General features: G+C 41.3%; 1 protein-coding gene across 1 annotated transcript; it reads left to right on the forward strand.

Annotated features, from left to right (window-relative positions):
* Window positions 1-27551, forward strand: LOC103269317 (cilia- and flagella-associated protein 61-like; the record flags this gene model as incomplete). The annotated part of the gene is made up of 6 exons (XM_008066894.1): window positions 1-151; window positions 3393-3469; window positions 4270-4337; window positions 4959-5085; window positions 18708-18840; window positions 27336-27551. Coding segments are annotated over 6 exons (772 nt in total), but the record flags the coding sequence as incomplete, so codon positions are not given.

The raw sequence follows: 27551 nt of genomic DNA on the forward strand, positions 1-27551 counted from the left end.
GGAAAAAGCAAACCTTGCCATTACCCTCTACAATGACAAGGAAGAGATTATGGCACAAGCCACTTTCCTGGACTATCCCAACTGGAATGTTGCCAAGCAGGATGACTGGATACCATTGTTCAGGGAGCTCGACAGTGATATCCCGTGCACAGTAAGGATTCATTGCAATGCTTGATAGAACAGATGAAATTTTGAAGGGAAGTTATGAATTTGCAATCATGTCTTTCCAGGTTTTGGACTGAGCTGTCCAAACTTACACAGAATGTATATGACATCTTGACAGTTAAAAGTGAAGTTAGCTGGTGGGGAGAACAGGAGGGTTGAGAGCAAGGTCAGAGGGACTAGAAAGGGTAGTGGGTGGCCAAGCTAGCCGGCCGCTGGGAGTCCTCGGTCCTGCTGGGCACACTGGGGTTGGGAACAGGAATGGGTGGAAGCCTCAGACTTGTGCTTCCCAGTTCTCATACTACTCTCCGGGTGTCGGTGTCCGAGGTCTTTGATATGCTGGGAGGGCCCCTGTCATCTACACATTGGCACTTGTAAAAATGACAATAGAGCCTCAGACTTATGTTATACTTTATGATTTTCAAAGTGTCCTTGTGGACCTTGGTTCATTTGCTGTCTTCTGACTGTAGGCACATGACAGCCTGTCAGCTCACAGACTCTAGGTTAGTGGCTCCCAGGGTACCTGGTGCCAAGTACTTGCCCTGATGTGGCTTGCCAGAGCCAGGCCAAGGATAGGCCCCAGTTTCTATGGAGAGCCAGAGACTGAGACTCTGGGCAGCACTCTTGCCTGTTGGTGGAATTCACCAGCACATTTCCAGAGCCCTGATGTCAGATAAAGAGAAAATGTGAGATAAGTGCATGAGAAAATTCATCCCCCATGTGCATACACACACATGCATATACACACATGCAACACACGCACACACATACACACCCATGAAATGCACTCCTAATGAAATTCTTCAGCATTTCTTCAGTGACACACAGCCATCCCCTCGCCTGCTGTTCTCTTTCCTGCCCCTACCACCCTGCACACCCAAGTATCATTGTCAGAAAAACGATCCCGAACTCAGTCCAATGCTTGTCCCTTTGATTGACTTTCTATTTGACTGGGCTGTTTTACGGTTATGTAGGGACACCAATTACCTAACAGATTTTTGTCCATTTGGATATAAATAATTCCTGTCTGGTAAAAGAGCTAACATTGAAGGCTATGGTTTATGGCCCTGTAAGATGTTAACTATTTTGTATCTGACCCACTATCTTATTCTTACATTCCTTATTAAATTACATGAAGTATCCAGCTCTTCAATACAAAGAATTGGTTGTTTTGTTTTTGTTTTTGTTTTTGAGTTGGAGTCTCCCTCTTTTGCCCGGGCTGGAGTATAGAGGCACACTCACGGCCACCACAGCCTCGACTTGCTGGGCTCCAGCGATCCTTCCACCTCAGCCTTCCAAGTACCAGGAACCACAGGCACGTGCCACCACACCCAGCTAATTTTTTGATTAGCCCAAACCTCTGGGCTCAGGCAACCCTCTTGCCTCTGCCTCCCAAAGTGCTGGGATTACAGGTGTGAATCACTGTGCCTAGCTTACAATTGTTTTTATCATCTCACTAGTTGCCTTATTAATAGATGAGTTGAAGTTGAATAATCTCTGATTAGTGTTCATTTTATATTTGCATTAGGGTTATGATTTTACCTTTTTGAAAACTATGAATGACACTATTATGTATAAACTCTTTCCCTTTTGTTTCTTTCCTTGTTCTTGTAGGATTGTTTCTTTTTAATCTATTTCCTATGCCAGTATAGAGGTGGGCTGTCCAATATGGTAGCCACCAGATAACTAGTGAGAATTTGAAATGTAGATAGCCAAAATTGAGATGTGCTGTAAGTATAAAATGTATACCAGATTTCAAATATTTAGTAGGAAAAAATATCTCATTAATAATGTTTACTTATTAAAATGATTGATTACTTATTAAAATGATAATTTGAATATAGTAGGCTAAACAAAGCATATTAAAAATTAATTTCACCTGTTTATCTCTGTCCTTTCTTAACATGAAAAAAAATTTTTAAAAAAGAAAATTTAAAATTACATTTGTCACTTGCATTAGTTTTCTATGGGGCAGCACCAGTACAGAGCCTTAAGGCCTAATGTATTACCTATCCCAGGGGTACTTGCAACTAAGTAATTACTTTTATCTTAAAGTTAAAGTATACATCTTGAATTGTAATCTTTCTAATGAAAGAGAGAATTTGGGACCCAAAGCAAGCAAGTAATAAGCCATGTGCTCTGAAGGCTAGTCCTATTTAGATTAAATGAGTTAATACACAGGAAGTGCTTAAAGTTGTATCATTATTCTTGTTATCTGGACTTTGTGTTATTTGCTGTTTGGGAGTTTTCAAGGTTGTGAATCAAACTCATTGTTTTTCTCTTGCCCTTTTATACACAGTGCAATTCCTTCCAAGTGCTTCTGAGTCATATACCACCCAACAGGAGGGGAGACCAGCACACGAATGTGCAGCTGGTCATCCAAGGCCTAGAAAACCACTGAGAAAACAAGAAACAGGCAGTGCTTCTGCTGTCCTGCTCTAGTTGCAGATGCTCTCCTCACTGGCCACCCCACATGTGCACTGCTTCTAGAATTTAAAGATTTACTCATAAACACAGGGGTCCCGAGTTGAGCTGACCAATGTGTGGATATATAGAACAACTTTTCATTATTTAGGCTACTTAACAAGTCTTCAGAAACATGGGACAAAGCTCTTTAAAAACTTGGGAGATTTAACCTGAAAGTCATGTTTGAATCTTGCTAGTGTGAGTCTCAGCTTCCAGGTTTTCTGTATCCCAAGAGTAATATTTGATTCTGACTCTGGGAATGTTGAACAAAACAAGCCATTGGATTCATAACGTGGCATCTGCCTTCCATCCTTCAAATTCATAAGAGAGTCTTTCCCTCATGTCACATGAATAGAGCAGCAGCTGTTGACTCAAGAGCCCCGGGAAAGGGTGATTGTCTTTCACTTGGCAGAGACACCCCCAAGGACAAGACCACTGAGTTAATAATCGATTTCACTCCCCTGGAGGCCCTTCCCTGCCTACAGCTCATTCGTGAGGGCAGGGGGAAGGGTGGGCGCTCCAGACTTATCTGTGAGGGTCCCTGTTCCTCGAATAATTCTGAGCTAGGAGGACAGAAGGCAGCAAACAGAGTCAATGAGACAGCTCAGATGCTGCCTGAATGTCTCATCACTTAGACGTAAAACAGCAACCCCAAAGGCCGCATACTCTGGGTCTGTGGCCACCTGAAGTCCTCCTCCCAGCCTGCTCCAACCTAGCCTGAGTACTAACTCAGCCTTTAATCCATGTTCTCTGTTCTTTTGCAGCCTCTGAACACGTTGTTCATGCACCTCTTTGTGGCTGTGGATGAGTATTCCGTGGGCTGTTGCAGAGAGATTATTCGGTGAGTGGATGTGGCCTTGCCAATGGTGAATGGGAAAGAGATCATGTGGATAGTTTTAAAGTGTCTTTAAAATGACATGAAATTCTTGAGGTTGTTTAATTTCCTTGTAATTTGTGGCTACATTGAAGTATTGACTTTGAGCAGCAATAATATTTCTGCAAACAATAATCCCCTGAATGTACTCTCCATTCCACATATGTCTTTAACTTCTGCCATCTGAGGCAAACAGGTAGTGGCATCACTGAAAGAAATGGATTTAGTGGGGGGAGGAGAAGAGGTAAGTGTGGTTGTTTCTGAGGCAGTTTTCCTCTGTCTTATCTTAGAAATGTTCATTAACATGACAGACAGCAGAAGCATCCTGAATAATAAGATGCGTTGAAACATGATCAGCAGGGCCACTGAGTCATGGTGATGTGTCTCTGACAGCCTGCACAGACATTTGGGGGTGGCAGCCTCATCTTTCAAGTCACTTTGTAACGTCACACCAGACTGTCCAGATGCCAGGTCAAAGGTTAATATCAGCAGAAATCTGGTGTGCCATATGAACATGGCCCCCTTTATTCTCTCTATCTCCATGGGACAGATAGAAAAGGACTCCTTTGGAATCCTAGGAAAAGTAGAGAAGGAAAAGAAATTGCCCTGGAGTTGTTCTTGCCCTTGTGGGGGGGGGGGGCGGTGAAGGCATCCGTGTGGAGTTTAGGATACCTCGTTTTTTTATTGATAGCATCTGTCTCCATAGAATGCCAGCTAGTGGGAGTGCTTTGTCACTAACACCCTGTCCACCCTCTTTTCCTTGCCAGAACTGTGTTTCAGACAGTGCCGGAACTGCACTTCATATTTCTCATAGTTCCGTCCTACATGAGCCTAGGTAAGGCCTCTCAGCCACCTGCTATCCACAGTGGGCCACCAGGATATTCACACTAGAAGAATGCTTTGGGGAATGGGAAATAAGAATGGTCTCTAGGTCCTCAATGTGCATGTGCAGATTTGATTATAACAATTAAAACATATTTTTTTTGAGTCAGAGTCTCTCACTCTGTTGCTCAGGCTGGAGTACAGTGGCATGATCATGGCTCACTGCAGCTTCAACTTCCTGGGTTCAGGGGATCCTGAGTGACTGGGACTATGGGTGTGCATCACCATGCCTGGCTAATTTTTTGATTTTTTATAGAGACAAGGTTTTATGTCTATGATGGGCTGGTCTTGAACTCCTAGGCTCCTGCCCTCGGCCTCCCTGAGTGGCTGGGACTATAGGCATGCATCACCATGCCTGGATAATTTTTTGATTTTTTGCAGAGACAAGGTTTTATGTCTGTTTGGGCTGGTCCTGAACTCCTAGGCTCCTGCTCTCGGCCTCCCTAAGTACTAGGATTATAGGCATGAGCCACCGTGCCCAGCACCAATTTAGAACAGAAACTGCATTTTACTCTGAAGTCCCAGAGTTATTCCTTGATGAAATAAAAACATGTTTCTTTGTCTTGTGATTTAGGCTCAACTCTCATAACTGTTTTTGACCAAGTGGGGAATGTTCCATGTCTGACGTATGATGAGGACTTTGCGGTGTACGTATGCCACAGGCACAACCACTACCCTCAGCTGCACATTCGGAAGGCCAGGTACAGTTGGAGTCATACCTTCTGTCACCTCAGTTTCACTGGGAAGGTCACCTTAACAAAAGTCTTTAAATGGCCAATGCTAAGTGATTATAGCTTGGGTTAAGTTTGTTTTATAATACTCATAATTCATTTGGAGTGTTTATAGTTCCTGTTGATGACAGTTTACAAGACTATTGGATGATACTCAAGACTATCTGATTTGGTTCTAAATGGCCATAAAGTTATACTTTTACTATTTAGAGGTTTCTGAAAACATGCACTCCTTGGTCCCACACTTTCAAATAAAATGAACTTTAAAATGAATCTGCCTATTCAATTTCCCTTAAGAAACCCACCTAACATTGAGTGAATGAGGATACTATTGACCCCAAAGAGGAGTTTCCCAAGCTGAAGGTCTTTACTATCAAGTGCTTCACATGATGTGCCCCAAATCCATCAATGTTCAGGAGGTGGCTGTGGCTGACTGTTTTCCAAAGATGGGCGCCACACCATCTCCCACCCTACAGGCTCCCCTATGATGTGACCTTGTCACTCCTGTCTTCAAGTGTGAGGTCTGCATCTTCTCTGTGTGAAGCTGGATGGATTGTGACTGCTTTGGCTGGTAGAGCATGGCTGAAGGGATGCTCTGGGACTTACCATACTGGGAAGCTTCTTCCTGGTTCTTTCGGGATACAGGACACTTGCTCTGGAGGAAGTTAGCTATGTTTAAGAAATTTGGAGAGGCTACATGTTGACAGGGCTGGGAGACATTGAGTGAGCCATCATGGATATCCCGCCCAGGCAAGCACTCGTATATCTGCAGTGCAGCTACATGAGAGACCCCAGCGAGGACTGCCCAGCTGAGCCTTGCCTGTTTTGACGCACAATAATGTGAACAAAGTAGAGTGGCTGTTGTGAAATAAGCATACGAAATGAAATCACTTCACAAGGGTAGTTGCTTGGTTTATCAGTGAAGAATATGTTGCATCTTTTCAGATCAACCGTTGTCATGTTTGATGAATGCTGAATTTCTTTAGAAACTTATTGAATTTAAGTTTTTTAAAACTAGAACCTAGTCATGCCTGGGCATGTAGTATGAGGGCATCGTTGTTAAGAGTTTGCAATGCTGGCATCAGATAGATCTAGATTGTGATCTTGGTTCTGCTCCTTACAACAGTAACTTGGCCTGTGCAGTGCTCAGTTTCCTCTCTGCCAGCGGGGGTAAGCATGTTGTCTACAGTGTGGAACTGTTGTGGTTGTCTATGAGCTCATGAAAGTCAAGCACTTAGCATACTTCCTGCCACATGTAAATGCCCAAGAAATATTAAATATTACTATTGCAATGAGACTTATTAAGTGAGGGTAGAGACACCCAACCACATTACTGTAATGTGTGTAGCATAGAAGAAGGAAGCACAGAGAGAGATGAAAACAGCTTCATTACAGCCTCTCCCTTCCAAAAACCCTCTCACATCCATCTATGAGTAAATGTTGTTTACACTTACAAACTGAGGTACGTTCGTGTGGTGGATACTGCTCAGCTATTCAATGGAATGAGCTACTTATCTAACAAGAGCATGAATCAATCTCAGAAGGCAGATATAGAAACAAAAACTATATACAGTACTGTTGATTCCACGCTTATGATGTAAAAAATGAAAAAAACCCTCGTCTGTGAAGATAAGAATCAGATCAGTGGTTACCTGTGACAGGAGGAAGGGGGACTGAGGAGAGCCAAGGTGGAATTCTGGGGTGGTGGCAACACTCTGCATATTAATGGGGTGTACTGCCCAGATTTATCAGACTGCATACTTAAGGTCTGTGTACTTCACTATATGCTATTATCATCAAAGAAAAAACATTTTAAAAGAAGAACGGTTTCACAGAGAAGGTGGTCTCTGAATGTTACCTAGAAGCTTGAGTCAGAATTCAGCCAGAGAGGCAGCATGGGCAAAGTAAAGGAGGCAGGAAAGCCCCTGGAATGACCGTTAACAGGCAGGTAGGAGAGTGTGACTGCTGTTCCAGGTGTGGTGAAGAAAAGCAGAAAACCGGGTAGCAAAGGCAAACCTGGAATGCAAAGGCTTTATCCTGGAGCCAGCAGGAATTGCTGAAGAGGAAGGGCAGGACATGGGCTGCATATTTATAAGATAACTCTGGTTTTCCTCTAGTTCATAGACCTACAGGAGAGAAGCACAGAATAGTCTGGCCAAGAAATGATACCAGCTGGATGAATGACAGTGACAGGTCACAGAGATTCAGGTGGGGAAATAATCAGGACAGGTGCATTGACACAGGGAGATGCTTTGAGGGAAAGTAGCATTTGGTTACCAGTTGAATAGAGAAGTTGAAGGATGAGAATTAGTTAATGGTAACTCAGGGCTTTCAAGTTTAGGGAGAACGCTCGTTTTATTAACTAAAAGTAAAATAATAGGTTTAAGTGGTGGACAGGAGAGTTAGAAATCAAAGGAGAAGAGAGGCTGGAAAAACCCATTTGTGAGTTGTCAGTAGGTAAGTAAGTGGAGAGATCATGAAAACGAGGGAGATTGTCTTGTCAAGGGGGAGATTTTTAAGAGAAAAAGCAGAGAACCAAGGCAGAACTCTGAAATATGTAAACGAGCTATTAATAAAAAGAAAACTGAAAGAAAGGGAGAGAATGTAAAAGAAGTCAAAGACTCATAAAGTGGGGGAAAATGCAGGGAAATCAAATCACTTGAGCACAAAAAGAAGCCATTGGATTTGGTGATTTAAAAAGGCACAGATGAGATGTATAAAAGGTGATATCACTACAGATCCTATAGACATTTAAAGACTAATAAGGGAAAACTACAAATAACTCAATGTCAATAAATCCAACAATTTAGATAAAATGGGCCAACTCCTTGGGAAACACAATCACCAAAATTTATTTAAGAAAAAATAGATAACTTGGATACTTCTATGTCTATTAAAGAAAGATCAGATGAACTTTGGTCTGAGGGAGTGTGACTGCCTGCTTGGACACTGGCCTCTCCCCCAGCCCCCAGCCTGATGTGCTTCTCTCCTCTTTTTTTCTTGTTCTCATGGTTCTGGACTCTGCCTTCCCCAGGTTCTGACCGTCAGTTTTCTCTCAAGCTCATCCCTTTGCCTCCTCTGTGCCAACCAGGGCCACTCAGTAACCAGTGTCCTACTTCTGGCCACTTGGTTTGATGTCTGGTCTTATCCCTCCTTGAAGGGCAGAGCTGAACAGTGGAGATGGAATTGCAGTGGGACTGAATAAATGGGAAGTAAGGAAGTAAGGCAAGGGAGTCACTACCGCTCTTTATAGAAGTGTGGTCATGAAGGAAAATGGAGAGAGGGAGGCCAGAGCTTACCTGCAGATGTGGGTCAATATGCAGATAGTGTAACAGGATTCCATGTTTACTGTCCATGGAGAATATGTGATTTGTATTCTGAGAGCCTGGTAGCATGTCTAAAAAATGTTTACCGAGAAGTAGAGTCACTTCAGATATAAAGTATCTACCTAGTTTTGGATAAGAGAAAAAAATTCCTCATAGAAAACTATCTTTCATTACTTTCTTTTATTAATAGCTAAGTGCATTATAATCCTCTCTTTATAAAGTCCTTTTGCTCATGAAACAAATACTAATGCAAGCCAAAGGCATTCTGAAGAAAAGGAATTTTGTGAGTGAAATAACATTTTTAATTGGTTCTCTCACACCTTTCATATCTTTATTCCTGATTTATGAAGTTTCTCTTGTTAGTGTCTGCAAATAGGTTCTCCTGCCCTTCAGAAAATTACATTCTTTTATGAAATTTTACTTGAAAGTATTTACAAGTAGGCAGTTTTAAAATTATATTATGAGAAATCTTCATAAATTAATTATTTAGGCTCTTGAAAGTAGGCTGATAGTTGTTATACTTTAATCTTCATTACATTTTAAAATCTCTCAATTTTTTCCCTGCCATTTACTAATTATTTTGTGAGATGGGTTTAGTTATTAAAATGAATTACATTCTCAAATCACAAAACTTTTGAAAGTAAAAATCACTCATTCTTTTATTCTATTATAATATGTAATGACACACATACGCAAGTATAGTATGCACATAGCACTTACTCTCTAAATATGTATGTATATTTATGATTATGTGTTCTGTTAATGGTGTTTTTCACCTAATATAGCATCTTATCATCGATCATCTTTACAGACCAATTTTTATTCTTTTTAATGGCTTCCTGGTCCATGATGGCTTGACCATCATCTGACTCTCATATAATTTATTTGGCTATTCCTTATTTAAAAAATTTAAGTTTCTGAAACAAATAATACTGTGGTAAATAGCCTTGCACATATATCATCAAGTACTCATACTATGGTTTTTCTGTAGTATAGATATCTAGAAATGGAATTTGGGATAAGAAATATCCAGGTGTTTGTAAATACTAAGGTTTTAAAATAGATTCTACCAAATTATTCAACCAAAATATCATATCAACTTATGTTCCAACCAATACAGTTCTTTTATTTGTACCCACGGCTGGGTGTTTTCAAGTATTAAAATTGTTTCTAATCTGTTAGGCCAAAGCAGTATTTTGTTGTTTTATTAAAATATGTGTGGACTTGAGTGCCATTTTTCAAGTTCCATTTTAAATGAATAAAATACTTGAATTTAAAGTCATTTCCAGTTAAGAAATTATCCTGCTGGATGATTAAACATGTGTCTGCAATTTAAACAATTATCTGGGGAGGGATTGGGTCAGGTGTGGGTAGGAGTTAGTTATGGGTGACACAGGTACATTTCCAAAAGTTGTTTTCTTAACATTTAGCCAGTATGCCTAATTTATATCTTAGGAATTATTATTTTCTTAAGGCAGGTAAGAATTAAATGCTTCCAGCATAGATCATCAGCAAGACATTATTGTAATAGACAACTTGTATATAAATCCAATACTGAAAATGACATGTACAGAAGCAGCCCATCCAAAAATTACTTATTTCTTTCACTTTTTAGTCAGGTGATGTTTTTGTTACTTTGCTCACTGATACCTCACTTGTCATGCAGGCTATAGGTACAGGAGAGGACAGGGAGGATGTGCCTAGCCTAGTGCCTGGCTTCTAGTAGGCACTTGGAAGTGAGTGACTCTGATGTGATCTCCCTCCCTCTTTGTTTTCCTTTCCACCTCTCCTTTTTTTCTCCTAAAAACTTTAGTGCTATGGACTAAAGTGAACAAGGCCCATAAATCTTCTGGATCCTTACCCTTGCTCAGACAGCCTCTGACTGTGTACCGACAGAAAGTCTGAAAGAAGAAAGCCACAAGAGGAATGTAGTCCTGATGGCAAAGAGATGGCCATGGGTACTTAGAAACAAGGAAGGGACGTTTATGAAAAGACAAGTGGACAGCAGTGAACTCTTGGAAATGGTGACAGCATAGCAGTCAGAGCCCTTGCTTGCAGGAGGAGAAGTGTGACACATTTTTGAAAGCACTCCATCCAAGCTGTTCAGATGAGAGTTTTGATACTCACAGGTACAGAAACTCATGTATCTGGAAAAGCACTTTTGTGGACTTCCTTCTTAACAACTCTGGAAAAATGACTTTTCGGATGTCACATGGGCGTGGCCATGTGCCTCCATAGGTTGCTTCATTTCCCTTACTTCCCCTGTGTGTCCTTGGACATCTATTTCATCAGCAGTTACTTGTACTGATGATTGATGGTGAAAAACACAATTCTTAAGACACTAAACCAGTGAAGGGTTTGGGGATGTAACTATCCTTCAGCTATTAGCTAGCGACACATTCAGAACCAACAAATTAACACTGTAATCCCCTCTCCTGTTTCTTTGATGTGGAAAATTATGCTGTAATTTGCTCCTCTACTTAGATGTTAATTAATGAAGTTACTGTTCTGTATGTTTCTGAAATAAAGCATAAGTGCTTCTGGACACACCTTTAAAATATACAATGAGCTCAATTAATCATTGGTGGTAGATTTGATATATTCTTGGACTTAGAAACTATTGGTATATTCTTTCAAGGGAAAACCTACCTTTTTGAATCCTCTTAGGGGTGGGGGAAGACTCAGCTAAGCAAAGGATATTATGTTTTCAGACTGTTATAAAATAATGAAAGTTTTTCTTAATAGAGTACTACTGCTTTTGTGCAGATTACAATGACTGATTAAATGCTTTATGAAATAGATGAAAGAAAAATTAGTTATTTAAAGCATAAGATCAGAAGTTTTCATACTAACTTTACACTTCTTGAGACAATTGTATTTATGAAGCATTTGATAGTCTCATGCTTCTTAGAAATCCTTCTAGACTTGATTTCTAAGCAATTTCATAGGCATGAACATTTTGATGTTTAAGTTATGAATATCATGAAGGATTCAAAAAGAAGGGTGGAGCAATGACAGAATTTCATCAGTGATCTCTTTGAGTCCTGGTAAGTGACCCAGTAAACAGAGTTTGGTTAACAATCCATCTGAGCCATGGTGTGCCATGATCCTAGTGGTAGAAATGGCAGGGCCTCTAGCTGGCCTTGCAGATGCCTTGATGCTATTCAAAGAACATGGAGCACCAGCACAGTGGCTCACATCTGTAATTCTAGCACTTTGGGAGGCAGAGGTGAGATAATTGCCTGAATCCAGGGGTTTGAGACTAGCCTGGGCAATTTGGTGAGACTTCGTCTCTACAATAAATCAGAAAGTTAGCCAGGCATGGTAGCACATGCCTGTGGTTCCAGCTACTTGGAAAGCTGAGGCAGAAGGACGTCTGAACCCAGCAGGTCGAGGCTGCAGTGACTGTGTGCATGCAGTGGCCATGAGCATGCCGTGGCCATGAGCATGCCACTGTATTCCAGCCTCAGTGACAGAGTGAGACTCCAACTCAAAAAACAAAACAAAACAAAAAAACCGTGGAAAATTGAGGCTTAAAACTTGTCATAATTTTAAAAACCATGACATTTCTAAGAACCAGAAAATCTAAATGACTCTAAAACCCATTTTGAATTTCTACAGTGAAATGCTGTATGTGTTTTTGATGTAATGGATTTTCCTAGACCACTAGAGGTCACAAGAGATCTTGGAGAGAAAAAAGCGCTTTGTTTTACACATCTGAATGGAGAAATTTGGTGCCCGCTGTGGGTTCTCCTACCCCACACTAAGACTGTTCATGGTAAAAGGTTGTTTAACCAGAACACCCTGCTTTCTTTAGCAAGACCACTAAATTGGATTCCCTGTGAATTTTTTCTTCATTTGTAGATTTCTTAAAATACACACACACACACACACACACACACACACACACACAGGTTGAAGAAATATATTTATGGCCTTTGAAGTGATAACAATTACTTTTTCAACTGTGCATTTTTAATTCTGGCTAATGAAATGCAAATCCTCTCGGGATATGGAAAATACCGTCAGACAGGACACAGGAGGCTTTGCCAACGTTCTGAATGCAAAAGTGGCCTGCTGCTGCTGCTGCTGCTGCTGTCGTGACAGTCCTGCATGTGAGTGTTCCATCTGTGAGCTCACGATGGTGTCTCTGCTGGCAGGGAAATGACACGCGCATCTCTGACTTGAGGGGAGCTGGCCTGCAGACCTTGCTCTAGGATTGGGACTGAATAGCAGAGCAGACAGGGTGCTGAGGTGAGAAGCAATCTTAGGATCCACATGTCACCCAGAGACCCTGCAGACTGCTGGGAAGAGTTCTGTAGAGTCCTGGGCATCGCGTGCTCCTGGAAAGCCTGGTTAACTGAGGCAGGGGAAGTGATGAGTGCAATTGTCCTATCTTCTCCCCTCCTTCCAGGAAGCCTGCGAGAGCTACCATATCATTCTTAGCTTTACGTCTCCTGGGTCTAGAAGACACCCACCCCCAAGCGAGTTGACAGTGAGAGGCTGTTGATTTCCTGAAGGTTTGGAGTCACCTCCATCTTTATCTGGCATAGTTTTCAGAGTCTGATGGGCATGTGGGTGCTTGGGAGATACATGAGTCACTTGAGATGGACATTTTCCCCTCCAAACAAAATAAAATAAAACATTCTATAACTATTGCATTAACAAGCACCTCACCACCCCCTCCAAGCCACATTCTGAATAGAAGACATAAAGGAACGTTGCTTCTTGCTCAGAGATTCGTGCTATTTCTCTTGCACTTTGTGATGAATGATGACCCTTGCACGATCATCACCTCTGCACTGCTGTGTGGCATGTCCATACTGGGTGCGTGGCATTGTGGTGCCACTTTTTTTTTTGAGTTGGAGTCTCACTCTGTCGCCCAGACTGGAGTGCAGTGGCCGCTCCTGGCCACCGCAACCTCGACCTGCTGGGTTCTGGCGATCCTTCCACCTCAACCTTCCAGGATCTTCCCGTAGATCCCGGAACTACAGGCGCGTGCTACCGCACCCGGCTAATTTTTTGATTTATTGTAGAGATAAGGTCTCACCAAGGTGCCACATTCACAGCAGGACATGGCTGTTTTTGCATCCTGACTTCGAAGGCAGTGCTCATTGCCTCAGAATACTCACATTTGAACATTTTACTGCATGAATTGTTTCCCTTAGCTGGGGTGTTTTGTTTCTGTAGGGCTGGACTTTGTCACATGCCATTTGAGACTATGTGAGGCTGATGTCATACTTGATCATCAGCACTCGGGCTGATGCAAGGTCATAAATTATCAATTACCCCAAGGAATGCATTTAGCAGAACAAGTCCTTCTTTATCCATTTTGAGGAAAGGCTTAAGGAGGAGCCTCTTTCAAATTCTAAGATTTGGATGTTTTCTTCTTCTTTTTCCCGGAAGAATTCATATTGAGGTATGATTATGGGTAACTTTGTTAATGAGCTGCAGAGGGCTCATGGGAAGGCTTAGGGCCCTGAGTCCTCTGAACCTTTATTCCTGTATTTTATAACCATGGAGTAGTATTTTTGTGTCCATCATATAAATTTAAAGCCTGTGGTACATAGTTGATTATGGAGTTCTCTGTGTGATTGCTATATTGATTCTTTTTAACTGATTGGGATATTGAATTATTTTCTCATTATTTAGTGATTGATTCTTTTTTATTTATTTTTTAAATTTTAGAATCATGGAGTCCGTGTGAGAATTTGTTACATAAGTATATTGCATGAAGGCGAGGCTTGGGCTTCTGATAAGTCCTCCCCCCAGTAGTGAGCGTGGTACCCAATGGGTGGTTTTTAAATATCCCTTGCCCTCCCTCCCCTTCCTCTTTTAGTAGTGCCCAATGTTGGTTGTTTGTTCCCATTTTTGTGCTTGTGTGGTTCCCAGTGCTCAGTGGCCACTTATGAGTGAGAACATGCAGTATTCAGTTTTTTGTTTCTTTGATAATTTACTTAGAATGATGGTCTCCAGCTACATACATGTTGTTGTGAAGGACATGATTTCATTCTTCTTTATGGCTGCATAGTATTCCATTTTATATATGTACTACATTTCTTTATCCAGATCACTATTGACAGGCATCTGGGTTGGTTCCACGTTTTTGCTATTGTGAATAGTGCTGCAATAAACAAACAAGTACAGGTGTCTTTTTGGTAGAATGATTTATGTTCCTTTGGGTATATTCCCAGAAGTAGAACTGCTGGGTTGAATGGTAACTCTATTTTTAGTTCTTTGAGAAATCTCCAAACTGCTTTCTTTTTTTAACTAATTTATAAAAAAAGTATTTATTTTTACATGTTTAAACTTCAGTCACCTTCAACATATTCTCTGTTTGATGCAATAAACCTATCAAGATCTTTTTCCACAAAACTGTTTTTGAACTTGTCAATTTTGATTCCTTTGAATGCTTCTCCATTTTTCATTTCACCTCTTCCACATCAGCAAAATGTTTCTCTTGGTGGACTTTTTTCATCTGGGAAAACAAACAAAAAAAAGTTGTTTGGGGTGAGATGGGGTGAATAGGGAGGGTGGGGCATGGGGGTCATGCTGTTTTTGGTCAAAAACTGCTGAATACTCAATGCATTGTGGGCAGGTGTGCTCATAAATCACCCATCATGAAATGGGCAAAATTGTTGAAAGAATCTCCAAAAGAAAAAATTCACTGAAAGTGAATGCAGCCTCTCACAACAATGTTAGGTGGTACATTGATGCTGATGGGTTCCTAGAACACTTACCTAATGGGGTAAGCCTGTACTACAAGAGGCCTGCCCTCCAAAAAATAATTCCAGGGGTTTTTTGCTCCCTCCTTGTATTTACTGTATCTATAAATTTGCCCGTTGTAGATATTTTATGTAAGTGGAATCATACAGTACAATCACACAAGCACAGTATTTGTTCTTTTCTGTCGACCTATTTCATTTAGCATAAGGTTTTTAAGGTTCATCCATGTTGTAGCATCTATCAGAATTTCATCCCTTGTATGGCTGAATAATGTTCCACTGTGCGTATATATACAAAATGTGCTTATCTGTTCTTCTGTTAATGGGCACTTGGGTTGTTTCTACCATTGACTATTGCTACTGTGAACACTGGTGTGTGTGTATCTGTTTGAGTCCCTGCTGTCACTTCTTTTGGGTGTATACCTAGGAGTAGAATTGATGGATCACATGGAAATTCTATGTTTAATTTTCTGAGGAACTGCCAAGCTGTTTCCCAGTGACTGCACCATTTTACCCTCCTACCAACTATGTACAAGAGGTCCAATTTCTCCACAGTCTCTCCAGCACTTATTATTTTCCTTTTTTTTTGATAGTCACCATCCCAGCGGGTATAACATTGTATCTCCTTGTGATTTTCACTGATATTTCCCTAATGATTAGTGATGTTGAGTATCTTTTCATGCGCTTATTGGCCTTTTGTCTATCTTCTTTGGAGAAATATCTATTCAAGTCCTTTGCCCATTTTTTGTCGGGCTTTTTTTTTTTTTTTTTTTAAATAGGAGTTCTTTGTTTTCTGGACATTAATCCCTTATCAGATATGATTTGTAAATATTCTCTCTCATTCTGTGTGTTTTTTCACTGTCGTGGTAGTGATTTTTGATGCATACAAGTTTTTAATTTAGATGAAGTCCAATATTTCTACTTTTTTGGTTGTTGCCAGTGTTTTTAGTGTTATACCAAAAAAAACCAAAACCCAACAATTTTTAAATCCAAAGTCATGAAGGTTTTCTCCTATGTTTTCTAAGCCTTTACATTTAAGTCTTTGATCCATTTGAGTTAATTTCTGTAATGGTATACAGGGGAATTCAACTTCAGTCTTTTACATGTGGACATCCAATATCCCAACACGATTTCTAGAAACTACAGTCCCACATTGAAAGGTCTTGGCACTCTTGTTGAAAATAAATTGATCATATACATGAAGGGCTCTTTCTTTTTTTTTTTTTAGTTGGAATCTCACTCTGTCACCCAGACTGGAGTGCAGTGGCCACTCCCGGCCACTGCAGCCTCGGCCTGCTGGGCTCCGGCGATCCTTCCGCCTCAGCCTTCCAAGTAGCTGGAACTACAGGCGTGCGCTACCACGCCCGGCTAATTTTTGACTTATTGTAGAGATGAGGTCTTGCCAAGTTGCCCAGACTCTTTCTGTGCTCTCTGTTCTGCTCCATTGTTCTATGTATTTATCATTATGCCAGTACCACACTGTCCAAACTGCTTTCCACAGAGGTTGCACTAGCTTCCATTCTCATGGATAGTATACATCCAGTCTCTTTTTGCTGCAGCCTCACCAACACCTATTGTTTTCTGACTTTGTAATTATAGTCATCCTGACTGGTGTGAGATGGTGTCTCATTGTAGTTTTGATATGCATTTCTTTGATTATTAGTATTGCTGAGCATTTTTTTCAAGTCTATTGGCTGTTTGTATGTCTTCCTTTGAGAAGTGTCTATTCATGCTGTTTGCCTACTTTTTAATATATTTCCCCATATTTAAAATGTCTGTTAATAAATGTAACTACAACAAAAATAAAACACAACTTTTTATTTCTGGCAAAATGTTTGAAAATTGATTTGTTGGCTATTCTCTCCCAGAATCTTTTTTCTTTTCTTTTCTTTTCTTTTTATAGAGAATAGCCACCTCCCATTAGCAACACCATTTTGGCAGGTTAAGTAGGGAAGTGAGCTGTTTCTGGAAGGCAGTGGAACATTCTTGGTACTTTCAGCTAAGGTTCTAAGGGCTCACGTGGAGATCGAAGGCTTGTTGAGGGCCTACTGTGCACCAGAGAGTAGGCTTTAGTGTGTCACTTATATCACTGCTTTGTGTGCTCACGGCTATACTTCCCCCCACCCCTTTTGTAGATGAGAACATCATGGTTTAGTGCTGAAGTGACTTTGCTGGCTTCTTAGTCAGTAGAGTCAGAAGGCTGAGTACAGGGCTATGGAGCCACCAGCCTGGATTGTGGGTTCAGACTTCCCAGAAGTGCCTCTTTGGGCTTGGTGATTGCACCCTGCAGTGCTGTCAGGGTATATGGATTCTCAGCAAGGTCCTGGCACTAGATAAGGGCCTGACTCACATTGGCTGTCGCTGTTGGGTTGCATGCTACAGAACTGCTACAGAGTTCCTGTGTTTCCAAAGAACATGTTTTTTGGTTGGCAGATGCCACACCTTGGTCATAAGAAATTAACACCAGAACTGAATATGTATTCAGTGACGACCCTATCAGTGGGTTCCTGGAAAGGGAGCTTGGGAGGGAAGAATCACTGGGGAGAGGGGGGCATGAAGTGGAGGTGTGCTCATGGTGGAGTCTTTGCATCCGACCACAAGTGACCATTGCTCAGAGTGATCACATGCGCACAGGAAGAGATGGACAAGTGGTCAAGGACTCCTTTTTAAAAATTGTGCAAGGCTGAAATAGCTTGAAAAATGACTATGCATCAGGAGTACTGTCATATCCATCCTAAAAACAGTTGGTGTTTGTTTCTGGCTCCTTGTTTTAGCTTCATCACTAGAGATTTCTGCTGATACCCTGGTGTGAAGAAATGAGACTGGTGGTGGTGATATCAGAACCAGGTTGATAGTAAAAAAAAAGAAAATCTGGTTGCCTGGATAAGGGCCCTCTGCTGTGTCTCCTTCCAGAGAGTGTTGACAAGAGGTTAACAGTAAAATTCAACCTGGGGAGTCATGGTGATGGTCCCCCAGTTGTCATCTTTTGTGTTTGTTCTTCCTCTTCCTTGTGCTGTGGGCTGTTGACTACCTGTCTCCTTAGCTCTGAGTTTTACAGAGCAGAAACTTGGTTTTTTAAAATATGCAATCCTTTCATCAATATGCTGCTTTTGGTGACACCCTTCAGCAATGCTGCTCCCAGTTTCCTGTCTTTTGGTCCATGACAAATGCTGCCCTACACCCCATATCCAGACATGCCAGTTGTGTTCCTGCTGCCTGGAATGTTCTCCCTTTAGGTTCCTCCCCTTCTCTTCATTCAGGTTTCAGCTCAGATGTCCCTCTGCTCAGAGGGACCTTGACTCTGACCCCCTGACCCTCTCACTCTCCATCCCAAAGCACATGTCACTATTTGAAATGCTCGAACACTATCTAAATGTGTTAACATTTTAATTGTCTGTTTCTCCTATTAGAATGTCAGCTCATTTCGTGAGAGTGTTGCTGTATCCCTGGCACCTAGCACAGGGTCTGGCATGTGGCAGGTGTTCCACTGAAGGAACAAATGAATGAATGAATACTGAACTTAAGTTTTTCCGTTAAACAGGGTGGAAGATCACGACGATCTCATGCCGATATTTGCACGCTATGACACAATTCTGAAGGAAATTTATGGTGAATACTTCCTGGCTGAACTAATAGAGGCCCAAGACAAAGAGAATCATGCTGTCGTGTGTGAGGTTGGTGACTAATCCACCTGGGGATGCACTTAGTGAGAGAAGGGCATGTTGCTCTTGGCTTTGCTGAGTACTCTAGAGTTGCCATCTCCTCTCCTCTATTCTCCCAGATGTATGCTAGGCCAGCTTCTGTGCTGTGGCATCACCTCCCTCCCTCCTCAGTGTTACTGGCTCTGCATTTCTTTGGTGAGGTCCTTCCAGATGCCCAGGCTGCTGCAGATTCCTTGCTTTATCCCTGGAGTTAGGGGTTAGAACTAGGGAGTAAGGAAAAGATCCCCCAGAGGTGTTTAAGGGGGGATTTGTAAGGGTTCCCAGATCCCAGACTTCAGGAGTCACAAACCAGCATTCTGCCAGTCAGATGGATTTTGTTCAACTTGGAAAGTGACTACATTTTTAACTTTTTGTCTTGACATAGTTTCACACTTATAGAAAGTTTATAAGTACACAGATTCTCTAAATGTTAACATTTTACCCCATTTGCTTTCTCTTTCTCTTACTCACTGTAATTGATCTGCTATCCATGTATATATTCTGACCATTTGAGAGTAAGTTGCAGACATAATGCTTCTTTACCTCTAAATACTTCAGTGTTTGTTTCCTGAAAATCAAGGATGTTCTCTTACACAACTGCAGTCAAAAATTACAATTTCTACAATCCTACTATCTAATCTATAGACCTTATTCAGATTTTACTGACAGTCCTGATAACATCCTTTATGGCAGAAGTATGTTCAGATCATTCATTGCATTTAGGTGCCCTGCCTCTTCAGTCTCTTTAAATCCAGAACAACTTCCCAGGCTCTCTTTATCCTTCCATGATGATGACATTTTTGAAGCGTATAGGTCAGTTATTTTAAAATGACTGACTGTTTCTCAGTTTGGATTTTTTCAGTGTTTCCTTGTGATTTGATTCAGGTTGTATGTGATTAAATTTTGTTGAATTAGTGGCTAACATACAAATTAGGAAAGTGTATATAACAATTGGAATTTCTAGCTTTTCTGAAAAAGTCAGAAGACCCAGCTGATTGGGTCCAAAAGACAGAACCTACACCCACTAGTTCATCATTCTTCATATGGTATTCATTTCTCATCATTTGCTAAAACTTAAGAGCTGTTTAAAGAATATTACTTTAAACTTAAGAGTCCAAAGTTCTCTTATTTGGATAACACGAGCGGTTTGAGGCTCTGTTCTACATCAGGGGTTCTTTAACTTGGCATATGAGAATCACCTGGGAGGCTTTTAGACTATCCATTCCATGCCAAGGGACTTGAATCTAGAATATATGAAGAACTCTTGTGACAATAAAAAAACAAATAGTCCAAATAAAATGTGGGCAAAGGCTTCAAACAGATATTCCTTTAAAAAAATATATATATATACAAATTCCAATAAACAAATGAAAAAATGTTAAACGCCATTAGTCATTAAGGAAATGCAAATCAAAACCATAGTGAGATACCACTTTACCTCAATTAGCATGGTTATAATAAAAAAGAAGGACAATAGCAAACATTGGCAAAGATGTGGAGAAATGGAACCCTCATTGCTGGTGGGATTATAAAATGATGCAGCCATTTTGGAAAAGTCTGACATATCCTTCAAAAGTTAAATACAGAGTTACCATTTGGCCCAGTAATTCCATGCCTGGAGTTGAAAACACATGTCCACACAAAGATTTGTACATAGATGTCCACAGCTGCATTATTCATAACATACAAAAAGTGGAAACAGCCCACTTTATGCCCATCTACTGATGGATGGATAAACAAATGTGGTATATCCATACAATGGAATATTATTGGGAAATAAAAGAGATGGAAGCACTCACTGATACAGGCTATAGCATGTTGGAACCTTGAAAACAATATGCTAAGGAAAAGAAGTCAGGCATAAAGATACATATTGTACGGTCACATTGACAGGAAAGTCTAGAATAGGCAAGTCCACAGAGACAGAAAGTAGATTAGTAGCTGATGGGGGAGGAAAATGGGAAGTGGCTAATGTATATGGGATTTCTTTGCAGGAATTAGATAGTAGTGATAGGGGTGCACAACTTTGTGAATACACTGAAAGCTACAGAATTGTATATGAGGGAGGACCCACAAAAAATGAAATTATCTTTTGAAGGGTGGGCCCCTTGTAGTACAGGTTTCCCCTGCAAGATAAGTGTTCTAGGAACCCACTGGCATCCGTTTGCCAATTACTGTTGTTGCGAGAGGCTGCTTTTGGCTTCAGCGAATTTTTTTTTGGAGATTCTTTCAACACGTTTGCCCATATCATGATGGGTGATTTACAAGCTTACCTGCCCACACCATGCTGAGTGTTCAGCAGTTGTTGGGTTTTTTTGAGTTGAAGTCTCACTCTGTTGCCCAGACTGGAGTGCAGTGGCCGCTCCCGGGCACCGCAGCCTCGACCTGCTGGGCTCCAGCGATCCTTCCGCCTCAGCCTTCCGAGTAGCCGGAACTACAGGTGTGCGCTACCACGCCCGGCTGATTTTTTGATTTATTGTAGAGATGAGGTCTCACAGCCCAGGCGGGTCTCGAACTCACGGGCTCAGTCAATCCACTCACCTCAGCCTCCCAAAGGCACGGGATTACAGGCTGAGCCACCGAGCCCGGCTTTGTTCAGCAGTTTTTGACCAAAAATGGCACGACCCCCATGCCTCACCCTCCCTATTCACCCAATCACTCCCCGAGTGACTTCATTTTTGTTTCTCTGGATGAAAAACATCCACAAAGGGAAATGTTTTGTCCATGTGGAAGAGGCAAAACAAAAAAAGGCATCAAAATCAATGAGTTTAGAAACTGTTTTGAGCAGTGGAAAAAGTGTCTTGAAAGGTGTATTACTTCAAACAGAGAGTACTTTGAAGGTGACTAAACTTTAAACATGTAAGAATAAATACACATTTTTTAATAAATAAATTCTGTATTTTGGGGTCCCCATTTGTATTTCTTAAAGGGTTATTTATGATAGATGAATTATAACAATTCAAAAACCTTATGGTAGAGGTGCAACAGGCCAATAAACACAATCCAAACTCCCCAAATGATTCCAGTGTGCAGTCCAGATGGTGAAACACTTATCTACATGATGGTGAAACACATCTGGCGAAGAATGAGATGAATTTAGAGATATAGGCATTAGTTTCTGAAAGTGAGAACTGGCCCTAAAAATTAGATTCTGAGATCCTGTATGGAAGGGTTTTTCGTTTTATTTTACCTTTACATTTAGGTTTTGGCATCGTCCTTTAAGGACTCACTTTCCCGTTTTCTCACTTGGCCATTAGCTTCAGGCCATTGATGAAAGGAAGGTTTGGGAAGCATGTGGGCCCAGAAGCACCATTTGGAAAAGCGATGTCTTTACACAACCAGACGAAAACTACTGAGAAGTAGAATAGTGCATACATATCCCAAAAGAATTTTAATGACCAAACTGTACCCACTCATTCAGTCAGTTCTTTGATGTTGGGCGACTCTTCATTCTCTGGTTCCAGGTGCTAGTCTCACCCTGGAACACTTGGGTCAGTGCCTTGGAGAAGTTGCAGTGACCGCTTCCCCCATGTTCCTTCTGTCTCTGGCCACGTGTCTCTCACGTCCAGTGTGTGTCAATATCAGAGCAAAACCACAGCTGACAACTGCAGTCCCAGCCCTGCAAGGACCCTCTGGGGTCTCGGGAGATGCAGAAGATGATCACCCCCAAGAGGCTGTGCTGCCTTGGGTATCAGAGGTTTCGTGTCCCTGCACCTCGATCTTTTTTTTTTTTGAGTCAGGGTCTCACTCTGTTGCTCGGGCTGGAGTACAGTGGCTGCAGTACAGCTCACTGCAGCCTTGACCTCCTGGGCCCAGGTGGTCCTTTTGCCTCAGCCTCCCAAGTAGCTGGGGCTACAGGTAATTTTTTGATTTTTGTAGAGATTAGGTCTTGCTATGTTGCCCAAGCTGCTCTCTACCTTTTGACTCAAGTAATCCCCCACCTGAGCCTCCCCAAGTGCTGGGATTACAGGTGTGAGCCACTGTGCCTGGTCTTGGACCTCGATATTAAAATGGAAGGGCAGAAATGAGACCTGTGAGCCTAGATCTGGGAGGGGACCTCTAGTTTGCACCAAGTCATGTCTGGTGTCTGAAGCCTTCTGAGGCTTAAGATCAACACTCACCTCCTGCCTCCTCCCTGGGGGCCCTTTCAGCAGCGGTGAGCAGCAGGCAGCTAGCTCTGGCTCTCAGGGGCTAATTGTTAAGTCCTCAGGAACTTTGCAAGCTGCTTGTTAAACATAGCCTTTATTAAAAATTAAATTATATAAACTTACAGTGTAATAAATTATATTAAAACAAAGTTAATAAATACTCGAAATTCATCACTTTCAATTATTTTACCATGCTCTATACTCTTGAGGTTTTTTGTTTCTGTGGTCTCTGTGTAGTGAATGTAATAAAATACTGGCCTGCTTCAGCCTATCTCTTCCCATGTCATGTTCAGTGACATCACGCTGGTTGCTTGAAATGGCTGTGATGAGAGTATTTGCATCACAGAAATTGGCTTCCTGCCCCCTGCCCTGAATACTGATTAGGCATTTATAGGCACACCATACTTTAACACAGAGGTGTCCAACATTTTGGCTTCCCTGGGCCTCATCAACTAAAGAAGAATTGTCAGGGACCACACATAAAGTTGGTGTATATACAAATAAGATTTTTTTTTGGTATTTTTAATTACAAAGTTTATACAAATAAGAACAACATAAAACTAGTGGGAATTCTGACTTTCTTTTTGTAAAACTAATCAATCTATCAGTGTCTGGTTTCATGGAAGTGGTCACAATTCTCAATGAGTTCTCAAGGTGCTCATCAGAAATGTTTGTTTGAATTTTGTTCTTTGTTTGAATTTTGTTCTTTGTGTGCTTCATCATTGAAAACAGCTGTTCACAAATACATGTACTGCCAAAAAGCAATGTCATGAATAAGGCATAATTGTGAATTTCAAAAATGGAACTACATATGAGGTCACGAAGAAAATAGATGCTAAGAAATACATGGTGTTAACAGATTTTGTGGGGCTGCCGTGGGCCGCAGGTTAGAAAGGCCTGATTTAAGGGAACCATCATGACCAGAGATAATAGAATAAGTACATGGAGTCTGTCTCTTCCCAAACCAGTTGTGGCAGGTACAGGCCATGTGTGTAGACGCCTGAGAGCCATGCTGGGCCCTGAGAGAAACACTTACTAGGCAAAGGACTTTAGTTTTGAGGCTTTTCTTTGGCTTGATAGCTACTTTGGAGGAGTTCTGAGTTATCCTGTTGTTGTGGATCCTTGTCATAGTTGTATCCTGGCTTACCTTGACATCTGGTGTTTATTCCAAGCCGAGATTTCAGGGTAGGGCAGTTGGAGGCCAAGGGCGGCTCCTGGAGACAGATGGGCAGAGTGTCTACTTTGGCACCATTCAGGATGTGGGCAGCAGTGGTCCGAGTCAGCACCACGGACCTGGAGGCAGGGAGAGGCTGCCAGGTCAGCCATGTACTTGGCATCAGGAGGAGAGGGTCAAAGCCAGTAGTGGTCACAATAAGGGCAAAACCCTCACTGTGGAACATTGTCACCTAGAGGGGATGGGTAGGCTTTTGGGATGAGCACATACACGATCATGTACACACATAGTGCTAAACGGACCTGTTTGGGAAGATAAGCCCACTGTATGTATGGTTTTTTAGTAATCTTAACCTTACATATCATCATGTCAGTCCTCACAGGACAAGCAACAACAATAACAAAACTCTTCGTTATGTCCTCTAGTATAAGATAATCTAAGACACTTTTGTGGTAGAGAGTACTTCTGTCACCTGGAAGATAAGTAACAGCCAGCAATCAATGTCTTTTTGTCACACCAAGTTTAAAAGTCTGTTAAATCCATATATTTTTTCAGAAAACACACACATACACAAAGATGCATTTCATATTTAAGGACAGTGTTTCTCAAATCAGTTATTTGGAAGAAATGCAAAGGAAAAAGCAGACACTTCCACAGTATGTCCTTCTCTGTTGTAGTCTATAATTGTGAACTTTTGTAAATTGTTACAACCCTGGATGAATGATGGGAATATAACAGGTTGTAGAATCGGAGAACGTTAAATCTTTGTTCCTAATGGCAAAACATGTTTTTCTCATTTTCATCAGAATGTGTGATCCATGCCATTTGAAATCAAATTCCAAACACAATGAGCCATTAGTGTAATAGCTCATTACTAACAGCAGTCTTATAAATAATACATTCTTATCATGCACATGCAGCTTTCTGCGAAGCCAGCAAAAGGTATTTCAGGCCATCGAAATTTCGTTGCGCCAGTGCGGGTGTAGATTAGAAGGACATCTCCATGTGAACCAAGATGGATGCCAATTTTCCCTGCCGAGAGTGAGGCTGGCCGTCTCTTTCTGCACATATGGTAGATGGATTGGTTAATCAGCGTCTGCTGAGTCTTGGGCCTAAAATTACAGAGAAGCCAGACAACTGCGGCTACCCAGCCTTTGTTCACAAGTGCAAACAAGACAAATAATCGCTTGTTATTTGGGAAAAAAATTAAAATGTTTATTTTGGACTTTTATTAAAGTGGCAATGGCTTTATAAAACAGCTGTGTAAATCTGGCCTTTTACAGCAAGTGTCATTTTAGGGGACCTGTAAAGCAAGGGATATGCATGGAAAATTATACTTTAAAATTTCCCCTTGTATTTCAGCAGTAAGAAGAAAATAAAGGGTGGCTCACTTTTATTTCTAAACATATCTGAGAACAAATGGTTTTTAATTGGAAAACATATTTGAGAACAAACAGTAGTCAATACGTATCTTTTTTCGGTGTTATATAAAGGACTGTTCATTCTTATAGCTTGATTATCTATTTTGGGAGGTTACAGCAGTAACCATTCCCTTTGATTGGGTGTTTATGGAAAGATGTTGCACTCTTGGGAATAGGGATGCCTGTGGTTGGTGAGTTCATCTGCTTTTTTTTTTTTTCCTTTTTTTTTTCTTGCAGGATCTCACTCTGTCACTCAGGCTGGAGTATAGTGGCATGATCATATTTCACTATAAACTTGAGTTTCTAAGCTCAAGTGATCCTCTTGCCTCAGACTCTGAATAGCTGGGACTACAGGTGTGTGCCACTGCACCTGGCTAATTGTTTACTTTTTTTTTTAGAACTGGGGGTCTCCTTTTGTTGCCCAGGACGGTGTCAAACTCCTAGCCTTAAGTTATCCTCTCGCCCTGGCTAGAGCCACTGTGGTCAGCCAAGTTGTTCTACTTTCTGAATGGAATGGTTATCTCAGACATAAAATCTGAACACTACCGTCCCAGTAAATGGAAATTTCTAATAAGAGCTGTCAGAGTCTAACCAGTCAACTCCAATTTGCTTAAAATCTACTTAATAATCAACAGGAATTATTTATGTGAAATTTATTATTATTGTTATTAGTATTTTTTGAGTTGGAGTCTCACTCTGTTGCCTAGGCTGGAGTGCAGTGGAACGCTCACAGCCACCGCAGCCTCGACCTACTGGGCTCAAGCAATCCTTCCAACTCAGCCTTCCAAGTAGGCGGAACTACAGACACATATTTATGTGAAATTTAAAGAATTACTTATTTTACCTCTCTTTTTACATTTTAAGTGCTTTCCTTTCAGAGAAGAATGGATGAAATTCAGAATTATTGAAGGGATAATATAATGAGGAGTTTCAGCTGGTCATCTCAGAGTGGAATATGATGGAATTAAAAACTGTTGTTAATTTATAATATTTTGGTACCAATAATAGATCCAGGTCAGCTAGTTACTCATCTTCCTGCTTATGCATTTCTCATCTAAGGCTTAAAATAACAGAGCCCATGGTAAGTATCTGTTTGGATGCTGGGAGGCTTGCAAATCAGATCCTCTACTGAGCCAGCCCGCCTGACTCATCTACTTCACTTGAACAATTCCCACCAAACCTCTCCCTACATCTCCTTCCTATCACGTCATTCAACCAACACATACATGACTTCAAGGAAAATGGAGGCATTTCTACCTGAAAGGAGCTAGTGACCATGAACTTTCTCTGAATTGGGGGCCTATCAGATGGACATTGGAACAATGACCTGTCTTACTGAGGACTGAGCATGGTGGAGGGGACAGGAGGGCTGGGCTTGTGATGGAATAAGACAAAAAAAAAGACACCAAATGGCAGAGTATATGGGGCAGCCAGTGCATGATCTGGGCAAAGAAGGCAGGTATTACGTTCTAGTAGTTTCACCTCAAGAACTCTCTGGCAGCTTCCCTAAGTTACTTATGTCCCTCTGGAAGTGTCCACGGTCATTACTCATTGGACATATTTTGAGCATATTGTATGTATTTAAGGAAGACACTTCTTTCTCCCTAAAATATCTCAAAATGTCTGCCAAATCACCAACAGACCACGTGCTGAGGGCTCATAGAAGTTTCATGATGAGGATCATTTGAATTCTAGTAGAGTAATGAAGTGTTTTCGTTGTTTCAGGTGGAAGGTGTAGCTGTTGGGTTCATGAGCCTGTGCTCAAGTGTGAACTTGCAGCTGTTGCATGAGTGCTTTGATTTGGGGCCTTTCCACGGACTCTGTTTCCCACATCCCGATGATGTTCTGAAACCACCGCAAGAGCCAAGAGTCCAAGGAAGTCAAGGTATGGTGGCTGTCAGTGGGACACACTGGAAAATTAACTCCATGCCTTATCCATAG

Source organism: Carlito syrichta, unplaced genomic scaffold (assembly GCF_000164805.1).
Source record: "Carlito syrichta isolate Samal-C Ts95f unplaced genomic scaffold, Tarsius_syrichta-2.0.1 Scaffold309193, whole genome shotgun sequence".
Lineage (NCBI taxonomy): Eukaryota > Metazoa > Chordata > Mammalia > Primates > Tarsiidae > Carlito > Carlito syrichta.